This window comes from Lissotriton helveticus, chromosome 7 (genome assembly GCF_964261635.1).
Source record: "Lissotriton helveticus chromosome 7, aLisHel1.1, whole genome shotgun sequence".
In the NCBI taxonomy this organism is placed as follows: Eukaryota; Metazoa; Chordata; class Amphibia; order Caudata; family Salamandridae; genus Lissotriton; species Lissotriton helveticus.
Genome location: NC_136068.1, coordinates 45,293,073 through 45,309,575, shown reverse-complemented (window position 1 = coordinate 45,309,575; position 16,503 = coordinate 45,293,073). Strand labels below are relative to the sequence as shown.

At 45.0% G+C, this 16,503-nt stretch overlaps 1 protein-coding gene across 1 annotated transcript in view; it reads left to right on the top strand.

Annotated features, from left to right (window-relative positions):
- LOC144767987 (guanylate-binding protein 3-like) overlaps positions 1-16,503 on the top strand; it is an 85,903-nt gene that overhangs the window by 51,859 nt on the left and 17,541 nt on the right. Inside the window, exons 6-8 of the mRNA XM_078651366.1 lie at positions 6,430-6,672; positions 6,976-7,253; positions 10,633-10,845. Of these exons, the coding sequence (XP_078507492.1) occupies positions 6,430-6,672; positions 6,976-7,253; positions 10,633-10,845 (734 nt within the window). The remainder of the gene's footprint in view (positions 1-6,429; positions 6,673-6,975; positions 7,254-10,632; positions 10,846-16,503) is intronic.

Here is a 16,503-nt window from a genome sequence, read left to right as displayed (position 1 = left end):
TGGGGAACCTCCGTTTTGCAAAGGCACTGCAGGCTCAGGGACAATGGTCCTCTGGGTGCAACCACCACTTCGAGAGGTATGTTGGGATGATGGGGCTTGGTTAGGCACTGTCAGTTGGACCACCCATGGCTGTGGGGCGTCGGGTGCAGGGGTGCCTTTTAGGGTCGGATCTTCTTATCAGCTCTTGGTTGCGGTTGGGGGGACCTTCTGGATTTAAGCTGCAGGCGTCAGCTGAAGGGTTGAGGCTTTCTTGTGGTGTTTGCCCAATCGAGCTCGGGCCGTGGACGTCGGGTGTAGATTGGTGCAGACTTGCGCTGTCCGGCCGGAGCCAGAGATTATAGAGGAACAAATCCGGTGCTCACAGGAGATAAGGTCTTTGTGATTGAAGGCAGGCCGGTCCTCTGGGGTTTTCGAGGTTGCTGGCTGCAGGACACATCGGGATTTCGCAGGAGCAGGTTCACGGTGGAGACAGGCCTGTAGGCCTGAGGACTTCTTCCTCATGTTAGCTTCGGCACGGCTTTTTGGTCCTTCTTCTTTTCTTGTAGTTTCTTGTGGTCTGAGGAAGCAAGGTTCAGGGGTGCCCCTAAATACTAGATTTAGGGGTGTTACAGGTAGGTAAAAGGTTGGGACCAATGGGTCCCTTTTGTGGGGTGGTTACACCCCCTAATATACCACCCTCCAGTGGGAGGGGGCATAAACCTTTCCCTGGTTGGCTGAGTCCCCCACCATCTGCAAGATGGCTTGGACTGAGAGCTGTGCTTCACCGCGCCTCCCCCACCTGAGGGGTGGATTAGGCAGAGGTCGGCACAACTCCCTTCCTCGCTTGTTTTTCCCGCCGGTACTCCCGCCCACAGTGGGTGTCAGAACCAGTGGGGACCAATTGCTGAAAGCAGCAAGTGGCCTGGAGAAGCTTACAAAGGTGGCACGCCTTTGAAGCTTCCCCTTTGTGGACTCTGCCCATCCTGGGGGAGGAGGCTTGGCTCCTCATCCCAGGATGTGCTTTGTTTCAGGCTCCCTAGATCAGCAGGCTCTCGGCTCAGGGGTCCAAAACGTGTCTGGTGGTGGCAGCTGAAAGCAGTTACTCAGCCTGGACACTAGTGGTAGGTTAGTTTTCAGGGGGCATCTCTAAGATGCTCTCTGTGTGCATTTTTCATTAAATCCCACACTGGCATCAGTGTAGAGTTAATATGCTGAGAAGTTTGATATCAAACCTTTCAGTTTTCAGTGTAGCCATTATGGTGCTGTGGAGTCCGTAATGACAACCCCCCAGCACCATATACCCTTAATGGCAGCACTGCACTTACAGTGCCCAGGAATGGACCTGGGTACTGTAGGGGTACAGGGCTCATGCACCTGTGCCCCCACCACTGGCATAGGGCACCCAGCAAGAGGGGTGACTGATGTATGCCAGGGCAGAGATTTGTAGGCATGGCACACAGGGATGTGTGCCAAGTCGACTCTTCACTTTGTTATGCACCAAAACACACAGCCTGCAAAGGCAGTGTTTGAGTGTGAAGGTACAGGACCTCTAAGGGTGGTACAGTAAGTGCTGCGGCCCTTAGAGGCCTTTTCTAGCCGCAGTGCCCTGGGTATCTGTGGTACCATGTACCAGAGGCTGACCTGTGGCCAGAGATGCCAATTGGGTTTAGGCTTCAATGTAGTTTTAGGGAAAGAACATAGGCCCTGGGTACCTGGTTAGCAGGAGCCCAGGGCACGCTCAGGCAAAGCACATCAACAATTCAGCAAAAAGTGTGGGCAACCATGCAGAAAGAGGGCACTTTCTCACACCCAGTCTCTGTGCTTTCTCCCATAAATTGGACATGGTGAGTACTTGGGTACCCTCCAGATTGGCTATTGGGGTACTCTTGTAAGTCCCTAGTATATGGTACTGAGGTACCCAGGGCATATGTACACCAGGGGTCTACCAAGGGCTGAAGCATGTATTCTGTCACCCACGAGAGACCACTCAAATTGTGACTACTGGCCTGCCATTGCGGTCTGTGTAAGCTGATTCCAGCACCACTTATGACAGATATAATTTTCCTTGTATCTGCGGTCACTGCACTTAAAACCTATAATTCACCCCTGAGGCAGCCCTTTCAATTCTGAAGGCAGGGTGATCGGTTCTAAGTTTGAGGGTACCCCTGCATGAGCAGGACGCCCCTACAACCTTCGGAGGCCATTCTCCCGGGTTGTACATGCATCATTTCGATACATAGAGTGGCCATGTGTCATTACGCGGTGGCCTTCTCTAAACTGGCTGTCACACACCCTGTCCTGTTTTATATCAAACATGTTGAAGTCATACCTCCACACCGTAAACGGTGTGGGAGGTATGATTCCATGCACTGTAAAGCTCATCCGGGAGGACCTCAGGGCTCCTGGTACCCGTCTTCTAGAACCGGACAGCAAACTATGGCTGCTGCCGACCAGAGATATGATTCTGCCGTCCTGCTGCTGAGCCAAGCTTGAGCAGAGAAAGGCAGGACAATAGATATCCTGTCACAGGGAGGTGTGACCACCTTCCAGACAGGACATAGTGTATTGGGACAGAGTGGAGGCGCTTGCCAGCACCACTAAGACTGCCTGAAGGGCACATTTGGTGCCCTCCTTGCATACTCCAGTTCAGGGAGATGCTGGCTCCCGCTCTGGGGCGAAACTGGACAAAGGACATGGGAGTATCCTCCTCATTGTAAAGCCCCTACTCTGGGAGGGACCCCTGATTCATTCCAACCCTTTCCCTAGGGTACTTAAGGGTTTACCTGTAGGGTGGGTCCCTAGATTCATCGTGGAACAAGATCCAGATCCAACACCACTTCAACTTCGACCATCTGGACACTCTGGACATCATTGGACTTCGCTTTTGGGAACCGAGACTGCAACTGGGAAGACTCCTGCTGCTCCTGGTCTCGTCGTCCTGCAAGTCTGCTGCAAAATCTGTGCCTGTGCTCCATACAGGTTCTTCACAAGACCTGTGGACATCCAAGACACCTGAAAGCATCTCTCTTGGAGTGAAGGAGTCACTTCCCTACATCTGAAGGCACCACAACACAGCTGGCCGGCCTGCCTGCTGTTTCTGAACTCCTATTGACTCCGAAAGGTTTGGCAACACAGGCTGTGGTTCTGCATTTCCCCGCGAGGACTTCACTGTCTTAAAAGCAAGTTTGAAGCCAGTATCCCTTGTTGGGACGCTGGAGCAGTACCCCTGTGCCTCGCGTCAGCTTGCTGTTGCTAAGGCTTATTGACGCTCTCCTAAAGAGATCTATGGGTTCCAAGAAGCTCCAGCGTCAAGCTTCTCCTGCAGTCAAGATCTTCACCTGCACCACATCCTTTGAACCGTAGGCCGTCATCCTTTCGTGAGCTGCTCGAGGTCCTCTTGCAACTCCTGTGCCTCTGGCCTGTGGGTCCTCTTGATGGTCTTCTTTCACTCCAGTGGACTCCTCTGCTTGCTCAGAGCCTGCTCCTACTTACCTGCTTGTGGTGAGTCACTTGGACCTTGCTGGTCCCGACACTGCACCTTTTTTCAACAACTGCGTCTCTTGCCACTGCCAAGGCTTGTTGGTGCCCTGCCGGACACTGACCCCATGGCTCTCTACATCCAACGTGGAACAGCTCATGAACAGCTCCTGTCTTCCTCTGCGCCACCTGATCCATACAGCTGCAAATACGAGGGCATTGTCAACTCTCCTGCATTCCCGACATCAGTGGGCATTCGTCTTCCATGCCTCCTGGTCACTCCTGAGGGGCATAGTCTCTGTCTCCTCTGCTTGCAGACACTTCTTTTCGCGAACCAACCTTTGGGTTCCACTGGACACTTTCACCTTCTTTGCCAGCGGCATCTTCCTGAAATCCTCCATTGTGGTCTCTGGCAGTTTCCGACGTCACTTTGCACCTATGCACCCGAATCCCTGGTGTAGGTATCCTGCTTCCTGGGGTATCCACGGCTCGGGTGACTCTCCAAACTTCCATCTTCCACGGGGTTTCTTCAGGTTCCACTGGGAAGTGTCCTTCTTGTTTAAAATAGCAACCGCAACTTACCCATAGACTTCCATTGAGTACACAGTCGTGTTCCGAGCACAAATTTAAGCTGGTAGGGCACACTTATAGTCTGTAAATACACAAAAACCTGGGTGTCTAATAAGAGACAACTATATCTCTAAAAAACATATACTGTGTTGAGTTTACCAAATGCATAACTCAATTACAGAAAGTGTTTGAATAAGGTTTTGACAATCCGACGCATGTAACCACCTGCAAAAGTAGATGAGATCCAAAATCCAGAGTTGGATTACCATCAAAATCTTGTTGGTGGTCTGATTTTTCTCATCTGGTCATCCACAGGACTGAGCTGGTGTGTCTCCAGATTAACGAGACTACTTCCAGAACAGCCTGGTAGGACAGGGGTCAAGCCCACAATCGCTCATGTGACCATGCGTAGGATCACCAAATAGAACAATAAGCAGTGCAAAGGTGAAAGTGTAAAAAGTGAAATTAAAAGAGAATAGAAAAATCACAGTAAGAGAACTTTAATAGCTGTGAGTTCCTTTCCATTTAAAAACCAGAACAGCGCAAAATCACAGTATCAACAAATAACTGTTTAGGGGCCAACATGTTTCAGCCATACAGGGGAACACTCCCTAGGCTTTCGTCAGGGCCTCTGTTCTTATAAACTCTTGCTACTGCTTGTGCAATTCACAATCATAGTGAAAACAAAAACACAGTGACAACTATAAAGGATATGTTTTCTCATTCCTCCTTGTCAGCAGGTATGTAATTTACCTAAAAAGTGCAAGACTTATACACACAGTCTGGGGCTGTCTTGCGCTGCATAGATTTTGGAGGGGGGTGTTCTCCTGTCTGTCGGAGGTTTTGGCATGGGAACTTCCGTACACGCCGCGACTGGCATTGCTGCATGTGTTGGAGGGTTTCGGGGGCAATAGATATAAACGTTGCTGCTAGGTCTCAAGCTGGCAAAGAGGGATATAGCCAGGACTTGGAAGGCGCCTCGGGCTCCGCCTCTGGCTGCATGGAGGTCTGGGATGGACTTTTGCATGGGGCTCGAGCTACCGATTTTCATAGCCATGGGGGATAGAGATAGGGATTTGTAGGGTGCTGGATGGACTCAGTGTGCTACTTTGGAAATTTAATCCTTTGGCTGTGGAGGCATATACGCAATCGGGGGGTGGCTGGGTGGGGGGTTAGTTTTTGTTATAAAAAGTCAACAGCACTATTGTTACTTCATCGATGTGTGCGGTAGTCTCGGGTTGCGGAGCTATGCAATATATGTGACCTGTGACAAATAAAATCTGTTTTAAAAAAAAAAGTTTCAGCTGGTAGCAGCCACACAGGACGCTTAGGTCAAGTACCAAATTTCTCCTTACCCCTCGTAGAATCTGCACCGTCTGGTATGGCAGTAGATCTTTTCCTTTCCTTGCACCTGCTCTTTGGAACAAACTTCAATCACAGCTCCTCTCCATCACAGATCACAAGCTATTCCGCAGGAATTAAAAACCTGGTTATTTGATCATCTATAACGACTGCTCTATTTCATCTGACCTTCAGCCCCAGTGGAGTTTTTACGCTAGCGCTATGAGACCCCTGGGTGATATGTTCGCTTAATAAATCTCTTTGACTTGAGTCTTTTACACTTCGCACAGCCTCCTCGGACTCCCTATATACTCACCGGGAGTGGTCCCATGGGTTCCCAACTCTTCTATGTCTTCTGGGTCCACTCTTGACTCAAGTTGTGGTTTGCATTCCACTATTTTAGTATATAGTTTGGTCTCCCCCTGGAGATCACTGTATATTCTGTGCTATTTATGTATTCTATTGAAAAAGTATTGTGTGTATTGTATTTATATCTCCGGATAGGAGATAATACATTGTGTTAGGGAGCGTTAATAATATATACCTATTGTTTATAACTACACTGTGTGGTTCTTTTTCACTTAACTCATACCATAAGATTAAGTGCTGGTAAAACAAGCTGCGTTGCACTCCTTCTGGACTAAGCCTGAAGGCTGCTCTTCACAGCTACCACTTAAAGAGATTTCTAAGGTTGTCCGAGACCGCTAAAATCACCAGAAGGGTTGTCTGGAATAGTGCAGGGTGCCCTCTTACATAAGTGAGCACCATATACTAAGCCAGCCTCCTACAAATACCATCTATGTGTCATACCTAGCAGCCAGGACTGTGCTCCCGAAGTTTCTGCAGAAACTCTTTATCTTTGTTCAGACCTGAATTGGGTCTCTCTCTTCCTACAGGAAAGGGCCCTGTATCTTTGTCCTTTAATGTAAGTTGTTTTGCCTTCAGATCTCCTAGAGCAACCATTAAACAGAATCTTCCATCGCAGACCTTTTCGTGCACTAGTCTGCAAACCTTGCACTCACTGCAGCTCATTATTCGCACTCCTTTTTTTCATTCCTCCAGGATGTGGTAAGAAAGTGGCGGAATATAACCTTCCTCGTGAATGCATACGGAACTTCTTCCCTTCTCGAAATTGCTTCGTCTTTGTCCGCCCTGCATCTGGGAAGGACATTAATGTCATGGAGTCTCTTCCAGAGAGTGCGCTGGATCCACAGTTCATTCAGCAGACGCGCAAGTTCTGTGACTTTGTCTTTCAGACGGCGGAGGTGAAGAGGGTGAAAGGCGGTTATCAACTCACCGGCAGAAGTAAGTTAACGAAAGCAGGAAAAGTATATCATCAATTAGTGTTGTTTAATGAAACAGACCTGCTCATTGATTCACACAAAGTCTTGGTTTGAATCTTCATTGTAATTTGTGTTCTACGAATAGAGAGTGGGCTTTCTGATCAGCCACTGGATTTAGACTCCACTCTTGTTTGTAAGGTCAACCATGGACGGTGATGAGGTCCTTGGCTGTACGGGCCGTCCTCTGATGTTGACGTCAGTAGATGAGGTCCATGCTACCAAAAGACCTGCTGTGTAAGTTTGCCGGTCTTGCTTCTCTTTTCAGTGTTCAGCTCCTTGGTCAAGACCTATGTGAAGACCATCCTCAGCGGGGCGGTTCCGTGCCTGGAGAACGCTGTCCTTTCGCTGGCCACTATTGAGAACGAGGCGGCCGTCAAAGAGGCAGCGGGGCACTACGCTTCTCAGATGCCACAGCTGGTGAAGTTCCCGGCAGAAGTCCAAGAGCTCTCACATCTGCATGGGAAGTGTGAAGCCGAAGCCCTCCAGATCTACATGAAACACTCCTTCAAAGACGAGAACGGGCAGTACCAGAAGCGGCTCATGGTGACGTTCTCAGCCAATACCTAGGGGGGATTCATGCATTGTTGTTCAGCCTCTTTAAGGAATGATGGGCCTGTTTAGGTGTCGTCCTTCGCAAACCGCATGCGTTGCATAGGAAGGGACCTAATGCCATCGGCAGAGCTTTTTCAGCAAAGAAGTGCACGCGTTGCATTGCTTGCAATGCAACGCGCGCACATCTTGGCGATTTCCTTTCGGGAGCGCGCGTGTTCCACTGAATCGGCATGGTTTGGAAGAGGATTTCGTAGGAAGTAGTTGATGGTTGTAATTATCAACAAGCATTTGCAATGGAATAGGTCTCGCATTATTAAAGTTTGAGCTATTGGCATTAATACATAATGCAACACCAAGAGCTCAAACTTTAATAATGCGAGACATATTGCATTGCAAATGCTTGTTTTGAATTTGCAACTACTATTCCTGGACAGGCAGGCAAAGATAATTCTGTAAAAGTGTATACAGGCTAAAATTGGTTTTAAAATTTTGCAGCATTTTTAAAGACCTGTTTACAGGATAACATAGTAATGGTACTCTAAAATTGTCAACTTCACCCAAAAATGGCCATAATTAGAAACTGCAGGAAGTAAATGTTCCTTGAAGCAGACTGTTTGAAGGTAAGCGGTAGCTCAGTGCCCCCTTCCTTATTTTTGCAGTGTGTCCCTTATTTATTTTATTTGTTTATTTAGGGATTTATGAAGCGTGATATAAATGTATTGGGGCTCAGTACAGCGAGCAAAACTGTGACAAAAAACAAGGAACATTAAAATACCATGTTAAGGAAGGCAGACTGATATGATATATTTAGGCAGCAGAGGGGGAGGTGATGGAGGAAAGGAGAACTTGAAATCAAGTTTATAAATTTTTATCAATTCAGTTTATTTTAACACAGGCTTCTATAGAAGTAGGTCTAGGTCAATTATACTAAAATACTTTAGGGTAAATATCTAATATTACTAAGGGGCATATGTATCAACATCCTGATTTGCGATTCTCAAATAGCGATTTTTTTTAGAAATCGCTATTTGAGAATCGCAAATAGGGATGTATGTAAAAAATTGCAATTTTTTAGCGATTTCTTAATGTTCCTTATTTGCCATTAGAAAATTGTGAATCGCAATTAAGGAATACTTTCCCATTCATTTCTATGGGCCAGGAGGCCCATAGGAATGAATGGGAAGTTATTCTCATTTTGCGATTCGCAATTTGAGAATCGCAAATTGAGAATAATTTCAAGGGTGCAGGGGTGTCCAAAGGACACCCTGTTGCACCCATGAAATAAGCATGGGTGCATATGTGGCACACATACATGCTCTAAGGGCATGTATGTGTGTCACATTGCACTTTAAAAATGCAAAAAAGTGCATTTTTCAAAGAAATCGCAAATTACCACCAACTTGAAGTTGGTGGTAATTTGCGATTCTTTAAGCCCAAATTGCACTTTTTTGGTGCTTCTTACATTGCATTTAAGGAATCGCAAATTTTGTGTTTCCTTATTTTGCCTTAATACATAACATTTGGCAAAATTGCATTTGCAAACGGCGAAATTCGCAGAATTTCGGCGTTTGCGAACGCAATTTTGCTTGATACATATGGCCCATAATCCTTACAAAAGTTAATATCGGAGGTTTAAAAAAAATAAAAACACAATGACAAATATTAACCTATTTAGAGCTATATAAATATAAAAGCACCTCCTTAACTATTTGAATGTCGTTTTCTGCAAATAAAGCTTTAATGAAGGGAATCAGACCCTGCGTTTTTCAAAAAGCTGCAACCAAGCAAAGCATGCAGAATATTCTGAAGATTTCATTTATATACATATAACAGTCAGGACTGATCCTTATTTCCAAGAGTCCTCCACAGGGATGTATGACGTTACAACGCATACTTTTACTCCGCGTACCATTACAACGCGGTATTTACAACGAATACCGTTACAACGCATAGCGCTTTGGGGTGCTGGATAGTGGTAAGTATAATTTACTATTCTAACTCCAGTCCCCGTGGACCCTAGGGAAGGTGTTGGATAGTAAATTAAACTTACCTCTTATCCTAGAGCGCCCCCCAGCGCAATGCGTTGTAATGCCATGCGTTGTAATGCCCGCGTTGTAATGGTAGTGCGGAGTAAAAGTTGCGTCGTAACGGGTGTATACCGCTTTGGCTGTGTGGCTGAGGCTTCTGGGGTTGTCTGGATACCTCTTAGCATGAGACCGCACAGGTTGCTCTGGTCCACACTGACTCCAGAGGGAGAGGTGTCTGGCCTGTCATCCTTAGTATGGCTTCCAAAGTAACCTCACCGTACAACTCCTCTTCACCGCTTTATTCGTTGGCCAAGCAGGCATTTCGGTTTCTTACAAGAAGGTGCCCGGCCTGGCCTGTCTTCTTAGTACCTCACCGCACAACTCCTCTTCACCCCTTTGCTGGTTGGCCAGGTAGGTGTTTGTCCACCTCTGTAGAAAAAGTTAAGATATACTTTGGTTTCTTACGATGCCTGTTGAGTGTAAAGTGCTCATCTGGGTCCATGTTTAAACAGATAATAAAATAATAAAAACCAACAAAATTAACTTAATTTATTATGCAATTTTAGAAAATTGCTTTTTCCATTTTTTTTTTTTTACATTAAAGCAACAACAAACCACTGTAAAGGATTGGGTAAGTCCTGCCTCTGTGTACGGATTAAGGGTAACTGACTAATAGTGGCAGATGGGAATACAACTTCTGTATAATATTGTAAAAAGTAGCTTAGAAATCAAATACATGATTAAAAAGGGGTGGGTGTGGATGACATTTACCTTATTAATGAATAATAATTCATAATCTGTTTGTCAATATCGTGAAATCTCAAACAGCCCCCTAAATCTGGATTTTGTGATGATCTGATATTTTTCTAATAAATGGAATAAACATCCAAGCTCCACCTGTGAAGCAGATTAACCTCTTATTCCGTTCTGCTGGCAAATCTATAAGGGTAAAATAGGGCTGAGAAGTCAGAATAAAGGTCTCAGATGGAGGTGATGGGGGTGGACTAAGGCATTCCTGTACATTCCCCAAGTAAAATCTCTAAAAAACAGAAGGTACTAAAACATTAACTACTTTGTAAATCTTTATGAATCTTATGGAACGTCCCATCAATTAAGACTACCTGCATTTTTGTTAAAGTCTTCCAACAAAAAACTTTATTGGTATAACACTATAATAATTTATAAACACCAGTGTTATTTTCAGACTTTAGATATTTAGTTTCTTTAAAGTCATGTTATTTTTCTAGCACATTATAAGTGGTGATCTCTTCTGCTTCCTCTGTATTTACAAATGTTTTCATCAGGAGCCCGTTGTCTGACTTGGCTTTATTTGCCTTCTTCAGGGTGAAATAGCAGCTCACTATGGGAACCTTTTAGTGAAGAATGAAGATATCTCCTTACAAAAATGCCGCTCCCTGCTCCGGGACTTCTCCGTTACCCTTGAGACCAACCTGAGAGGTGGTGCCTACGCCCAGCCTGGTGGGTACGAGGTCTACATCCGTGACCGAGACCAGGTGGTGATGCAGTTCCAAGCCAGCCCCAACAAGGGTGTGAAGGTGAGTCAAGCCATGGAGAAGACACCAGGTTTCTTAAGAGGTGAGAGAGACCAGTGGTTTTGTCTTCAACTGAAGATACGTGTTAGTGTAAGAGGAACTGAAGGACTTGGGGTGAAAAGAGCTAGAACAAGCAGACGATCATCGATGAACTAATGTCTGCTTTTTACGATGTAACCGTAGGAGTAGTGGCATAGGCAGAAGCGAGCATTGATGAACTGATATCCGCTAGCTATTACGGCACATCTAGAAGGGTGAAGAGGAAAAAGCGAGCATCCATGAACTAATGTCCACTAGCTATCACAGCACCTCTAGGAGGGTGGCATGAGCAAAAGCAAGCATCAATGAACTAATGTCCGGTAGCTACTACACCACCTGTAGGAGGGTGGCATCGGCAGAAGTGAGCATCCGTGAACTAATATCTGCTAGCTACTATGGCACCCCTCAGAGGATGGCATTAGCAGAAGTGAGCATTAATTAACTAATGTCCGCTTGTTACTATGTCACCCCTTGGAGGATGACATGAGCAGAAGCGAGCATCAATGAACTGATGTCCCCTAGTTACTATGGAGCCCCTCGGAGGGTGGCATGGGGAAAAGCGAGCATCATTGAACTGATGACCACTAGCTACTACGGCACCTCTAGGAGGGTGCAAAACCAAAGGGGATGATGGACGGAGTATTGAACATTGCAAACACTCACCCCCAGTCAACTGAACTGGGTTGAATCCATCACCGTTCTTTAGCTTACTCCGCCACCCCAGTTCAGACATGGCCATATGCAAATCAGCCTTGACCCTGTGCCTCATGGGAACAGTCCAGCCCGAACTGCCAAGCCATGTCTTCTCTGCACCGGAACAAGCATCCTGGGTACGGTTTCTGGCTAATCAGCCGTCATCAGCCAGGCTAGCTTGAATCCAGTGGCAAAGTGAGCACGGGCCCCACCACGTCTGGGCGTACCCTGCCAACTTAGGGTGAACAAAGCAAAACCAAAGGGGATGATGGACATAGTGTTGAACATTGCAAGCACTCACCCCCAGTCAACTGATCTGACCTCTAGAAGGGTGGCATGGGCAGAAGTGAGCTTCCATGAACTAATGTCAACTAGCTATTACGGTACCCCTTGGAGGGTGGCATAGGCAAAAGCTAGCATCAATGAACTAATGTCCGCTAGTTACTATGGCATCCCCTCGGAGGGTAGCATGGGCACATTGATGAGTGTATTCTGTCTGCAGCCAATGAAAAATGTTTTTTGTCTATCTGCTGCCCTCTTCACAAATGTGCCTTTATTTTTACTTCTATGGAAAAGTCTATGTAGTGAATGGGTTTTGTTCTAGTCTATTTTAGTCGTTTTATGAGGGTGTGCCATTATTCTTCTTTTCAATTTTCACATTTAACCCAGTTTAAGACATGTTTGTCCAGTTGTGTCACTTTCATTCCAAGGAAGAATAGCATTTTGAAACCAGCTTCCTATGTTTTGTTCAATTTATTTTTTATTTTTTTATGATCCCACATTTTTAGCCATGTTAAGGTACAGATGTCTTAACCACATCAGGCCCTTAAAAACACACTCTTCTTCTTGTTGGCTTATTTGCCAGAATTTCACTTCTGGTTGGACACGCAGGCCTCCACCGGAGATGCTCCTCTCCCCATTTTCTTGGCAGGAGCAGCTGATTTTTGCCCGGGGATGCACCTGCATTGTTACTTGTCTTTCTTTTCATCTTTAACAAGATCATAACATAGGTCTATCATCTCTTTTCAGTGTCTTATTTTTCACCTCCAACATTTTCTTGACAACATCTAAATATTGTACAGAAAGTAAAGCTTGCTGATGCCTTGGAATGCTTGTTACTATGTCCAAGAGGCTCAGCTTGGGCAATCCTAGACTATAAGGAGGATCCATGCAGGTTCCAAACTTTCCTAAAGGAGCACAACTCCATCCAACACAGGAAGACCATAGGATCTCACCCTCCTTATGTTTCCTTATGAACATAAAGTGTTGCCCTTGCGTGGTTTCATCACAGTTAATGCTAATGGCTACCACCCTGAAGGCTATCTGTGCTTTTCATCCATCTGGTTCAAGGGAGATACGCTGAGCTCTCATTTCTGCCTAATCCTCTATTTCTGCCCCTACAGTCAGTGACTCGAGATATGTTTCTTACCCTACCAGTGCTCACAGAGCATGTGTGAGCTGCAAGGACAAAATCTTCGTGGGACAAACCCAATTCGTCTTTGATTTGCTCAAAAGATGTGATCTTCTATAAAACCAAATGTGACTGACATTCACAATATATTTTACGACCTAGCTTGTAAGTGTTGCAGGCTTAGTCCCTATCAAACTGCTTCTGTTCAAAGGGCCACTATTGGGTAAATTTTCTCTCACAGGCTACTTCAAGCACAAGAAGGTTCCTTCCCTCTACCCCACTTGCGCCCACCAAAGGTCAGGCACCAGTATTACTTCTTAAACTTTATTTTAAAATATTTAACATTTACAGTAGAAACGTACAAAATTCAATACAATAATATTACCAGTGAACAGCGTAAGGATTTAATGCAATTTGTTTGGGGGTGCTTAATACCTCCAGAGGCTTAAATTAATTATTAACATAATTGCAAATCCAGATATCCTGAAGCTAAGCGATTGTGGCTTTCTAGGCAATAAAATAGGTTATTCACCTGCTAAAAGGTTAAAAGGATATAAAACTCTAATCTTAATCCTGTTATACAACAAGTATTACCCTTCCTATTCTCCAACGATTGTACAGCTGCAAGGTTACCGTTCACCATGTATACAAGTTTCTTTTAAGGGATGCTTAACTTGTACCTTATTCTCCACACACTCATCAGAAAACGAAAGATAGCAAAGATTGACAACCTGCATGTGTTGTATTTTAGAGTCCTGAGTGCTCCCTTATGTTCCCTAACTTCCACTTTTTGACCAAGCGGAATAATCCAACACCTCCTTTACGACACATAGTTTGGTCAGAAAAAGATAATGTGCTCAATGGTTTCTTTTTGATCCCAACAGGCCATGCAGTGCAACTCCTTTGCCCATAGTACACGCTCTCACTTTGCAGTAAAAGCCCAGACAAGTAAAGTATTACTCTGTAGCTAACTTTACCTTCCTGGGGAAGATCTTTAACTGGTGGAGTTACAGGATTTGGTTTAAAAATCCATTTTATTTAAATGATATGCTTTGTATAAGCTCCCACAATAATCACAAAGAAAGGGTGTGTGTTTGTTTGTTTTCCCCCTAATTTAAACATTCTGGTTAAGCATGGGCGGATTTTGCGAATTGGCAATCCGCGAACTTGCGTATTTACGGATTCGCAATCCGCAAAATCTGCGAACTCTCGCGAAATTGCGGATTTTTTTCTTTTTGTGTTCGCAGGGGTTTCTGCCAGTTCGCGAGGGTTGTGTACCAGTTCGCAATTGCGAACTTACTTGTCGGCTCGCAACGGCCGCGACTATGTTGTTTCTACGTCTGGTTCATCATCACATGTTCACAGCACCCTTTGTTTCACCACTGCCACCCTCTGGTACACCCATGCCACCCTCTGGTACATCACTGCCACCCTCTGGTTGGTTTATCACTGTAGATTATGGGGGTGAAAAAAAGCAAGCACACCTGTCCTGCTTCAACTGACATGAATTAATTTGGGGTTGATTAATGTGTCACTGAATTTAAACTTCCAGTCTGGCTGGCACCTGCTTCCTTATCTGTAATTTGCTTTCTGTTGCAGTGCAATTTTTTTTTCACAGGACCTTTGTGGCCTACTTGTAGCTATTCTCTGAGCCTGCTGTGAGGGTCAGAGCAGGGTCATAGAATAGTTGCAAGTAGGCAACTGAACTCTGAAGGGGCCCCTCAGGAAGCACTACAGGGAATGGTTACTAATGATAAGATTGAACTTTTGCACCTGCTGAGTGCTTTCAGTTTTGTCAGTAATTGCTTTCTGTTGCAGTGTAATTTTTTTTAACAGGACCTTTGTTGTATACTTGTAGCTATTCTCTGAGCCTGCTGTGAGGGTCAGAGCAGGGTCATAGAATAGTTGCAAGTAGGCAAATGAACTCTGAAGGGGCCCCTCAGGAAGCACTACAGGGAATGGTTACTAATGATAAGATTGAACTTTTGCACCTGCTGAGTGCTTTCAGTTTTGCAAAAATCCAAATATCCAGCAGCATCCACAAAAAGTAATCCTTCCAGGTCAAGATCCAAATCAGAGTGACCAGCACATGAAGAAAGCACTGGGAGGAGCCTGCTGGACAGGAACAGGAAGTTGGAGACTGTGGGGCACTTCCTTCCTCCCACCCCCCCCCCCCCCCCAAAATGGACTCCTTGCAAAGAAAAAGTGCAGGCAAATGTCAACCTGAGGAGTTATTCTGATAAAAATCATAATTTTCAAGGTTTATGCTGCCTGCTGGTGGATTTCTTGTGCGAAATTGCAAATTTTGCAATCTCGCAATTGTGAGATTGTCGCTGCCCGCCGCATCTACGTGTTCGCAAGTGTTTACTCCCGCGAAATTGTATAGTATTCTAGTTGGCAAGTGCGACCAAGCAAAAAATCCGCTTCGCATGGATTTTACGAATTTTCGGCAAGTTCGCGAGAGTTCGCGGATTGCGAATTTACCGAAAATCCGCAAAATCCGCGAGCGGAACGGATTTTACGCCCATGCTTAATTCTGGTGATGATAGCTATTAACCTTAGGAGTTCAAGAGTTTCCAGTCAGGATTATAAGAACTTTTTCTTGTTAAATTGCGACAGGTTGTATGGGCCAAAATTTCCAGTGCAAACTTCATCGTAACAGCTAATTGCCAGGTGTGATAAACATTTCACCACCTATAAATCCAATAATAAAGCATTCAGGTGTTTGTACCCTGAAGGCACTTTGCTTTTCATCCTTCTGGTTGAAAGGAGATATGCTGAGCTCTCATTTCTGCTTAATTCTCTAATTTCTGCCCCTACAGTCAGTGACTCGAGATATGTTTCTTACCCTACCAGTGCTCACAGAGCATGTCTGAGCTACAAGGACAAAATCTTCGTGGGACAAACCCAATTCGTCTTTGATTTGCTCAAAAGATGTGATCTTCTATAAAACCAAATGTGACTGACATTCACAATATATTTTACGACCTAGCTTGTAAGTGTTGCAGGCTTAGTCCCTATCAAACTGCTTCTGTTCAAAGGGCCACTATTGGGTACATTTTCTCTCACAGGCTACTTCAAGCACAAGAAGGTTCCTTCCCTCTACCCCACTTGCGCCACCAAAGGTCAGGCACCAGTATTACTTCTTAAACTTTATTTCGGCTTTTAAGCCATAAAATCACATGGAATAAAACATACATAAAATATTTAACATTTACAGTAGAAACGTACAAAATTTAATACAATAATATTACCAGTGAACAGCGTAAGGATTTAATGCAATTTGTTTGGGGGTGCTTAATACCTCCAGAGGCTTAAATTAATTATTAACATAATTGCAAATCCAGATATCCTGAAGCTAAGCGATTGTGGCTTTCTAGGCAATAAAATAGGTTATTCACCTGCTAAAAGGTTAAAAGGATATAAAACTCTAATCTTAATCATGTTATACAACAAGTATTACCCTTCCTATTCTCCAACGATTGTACAGCTGCAAGGTTACCGTTCACCATGTATAC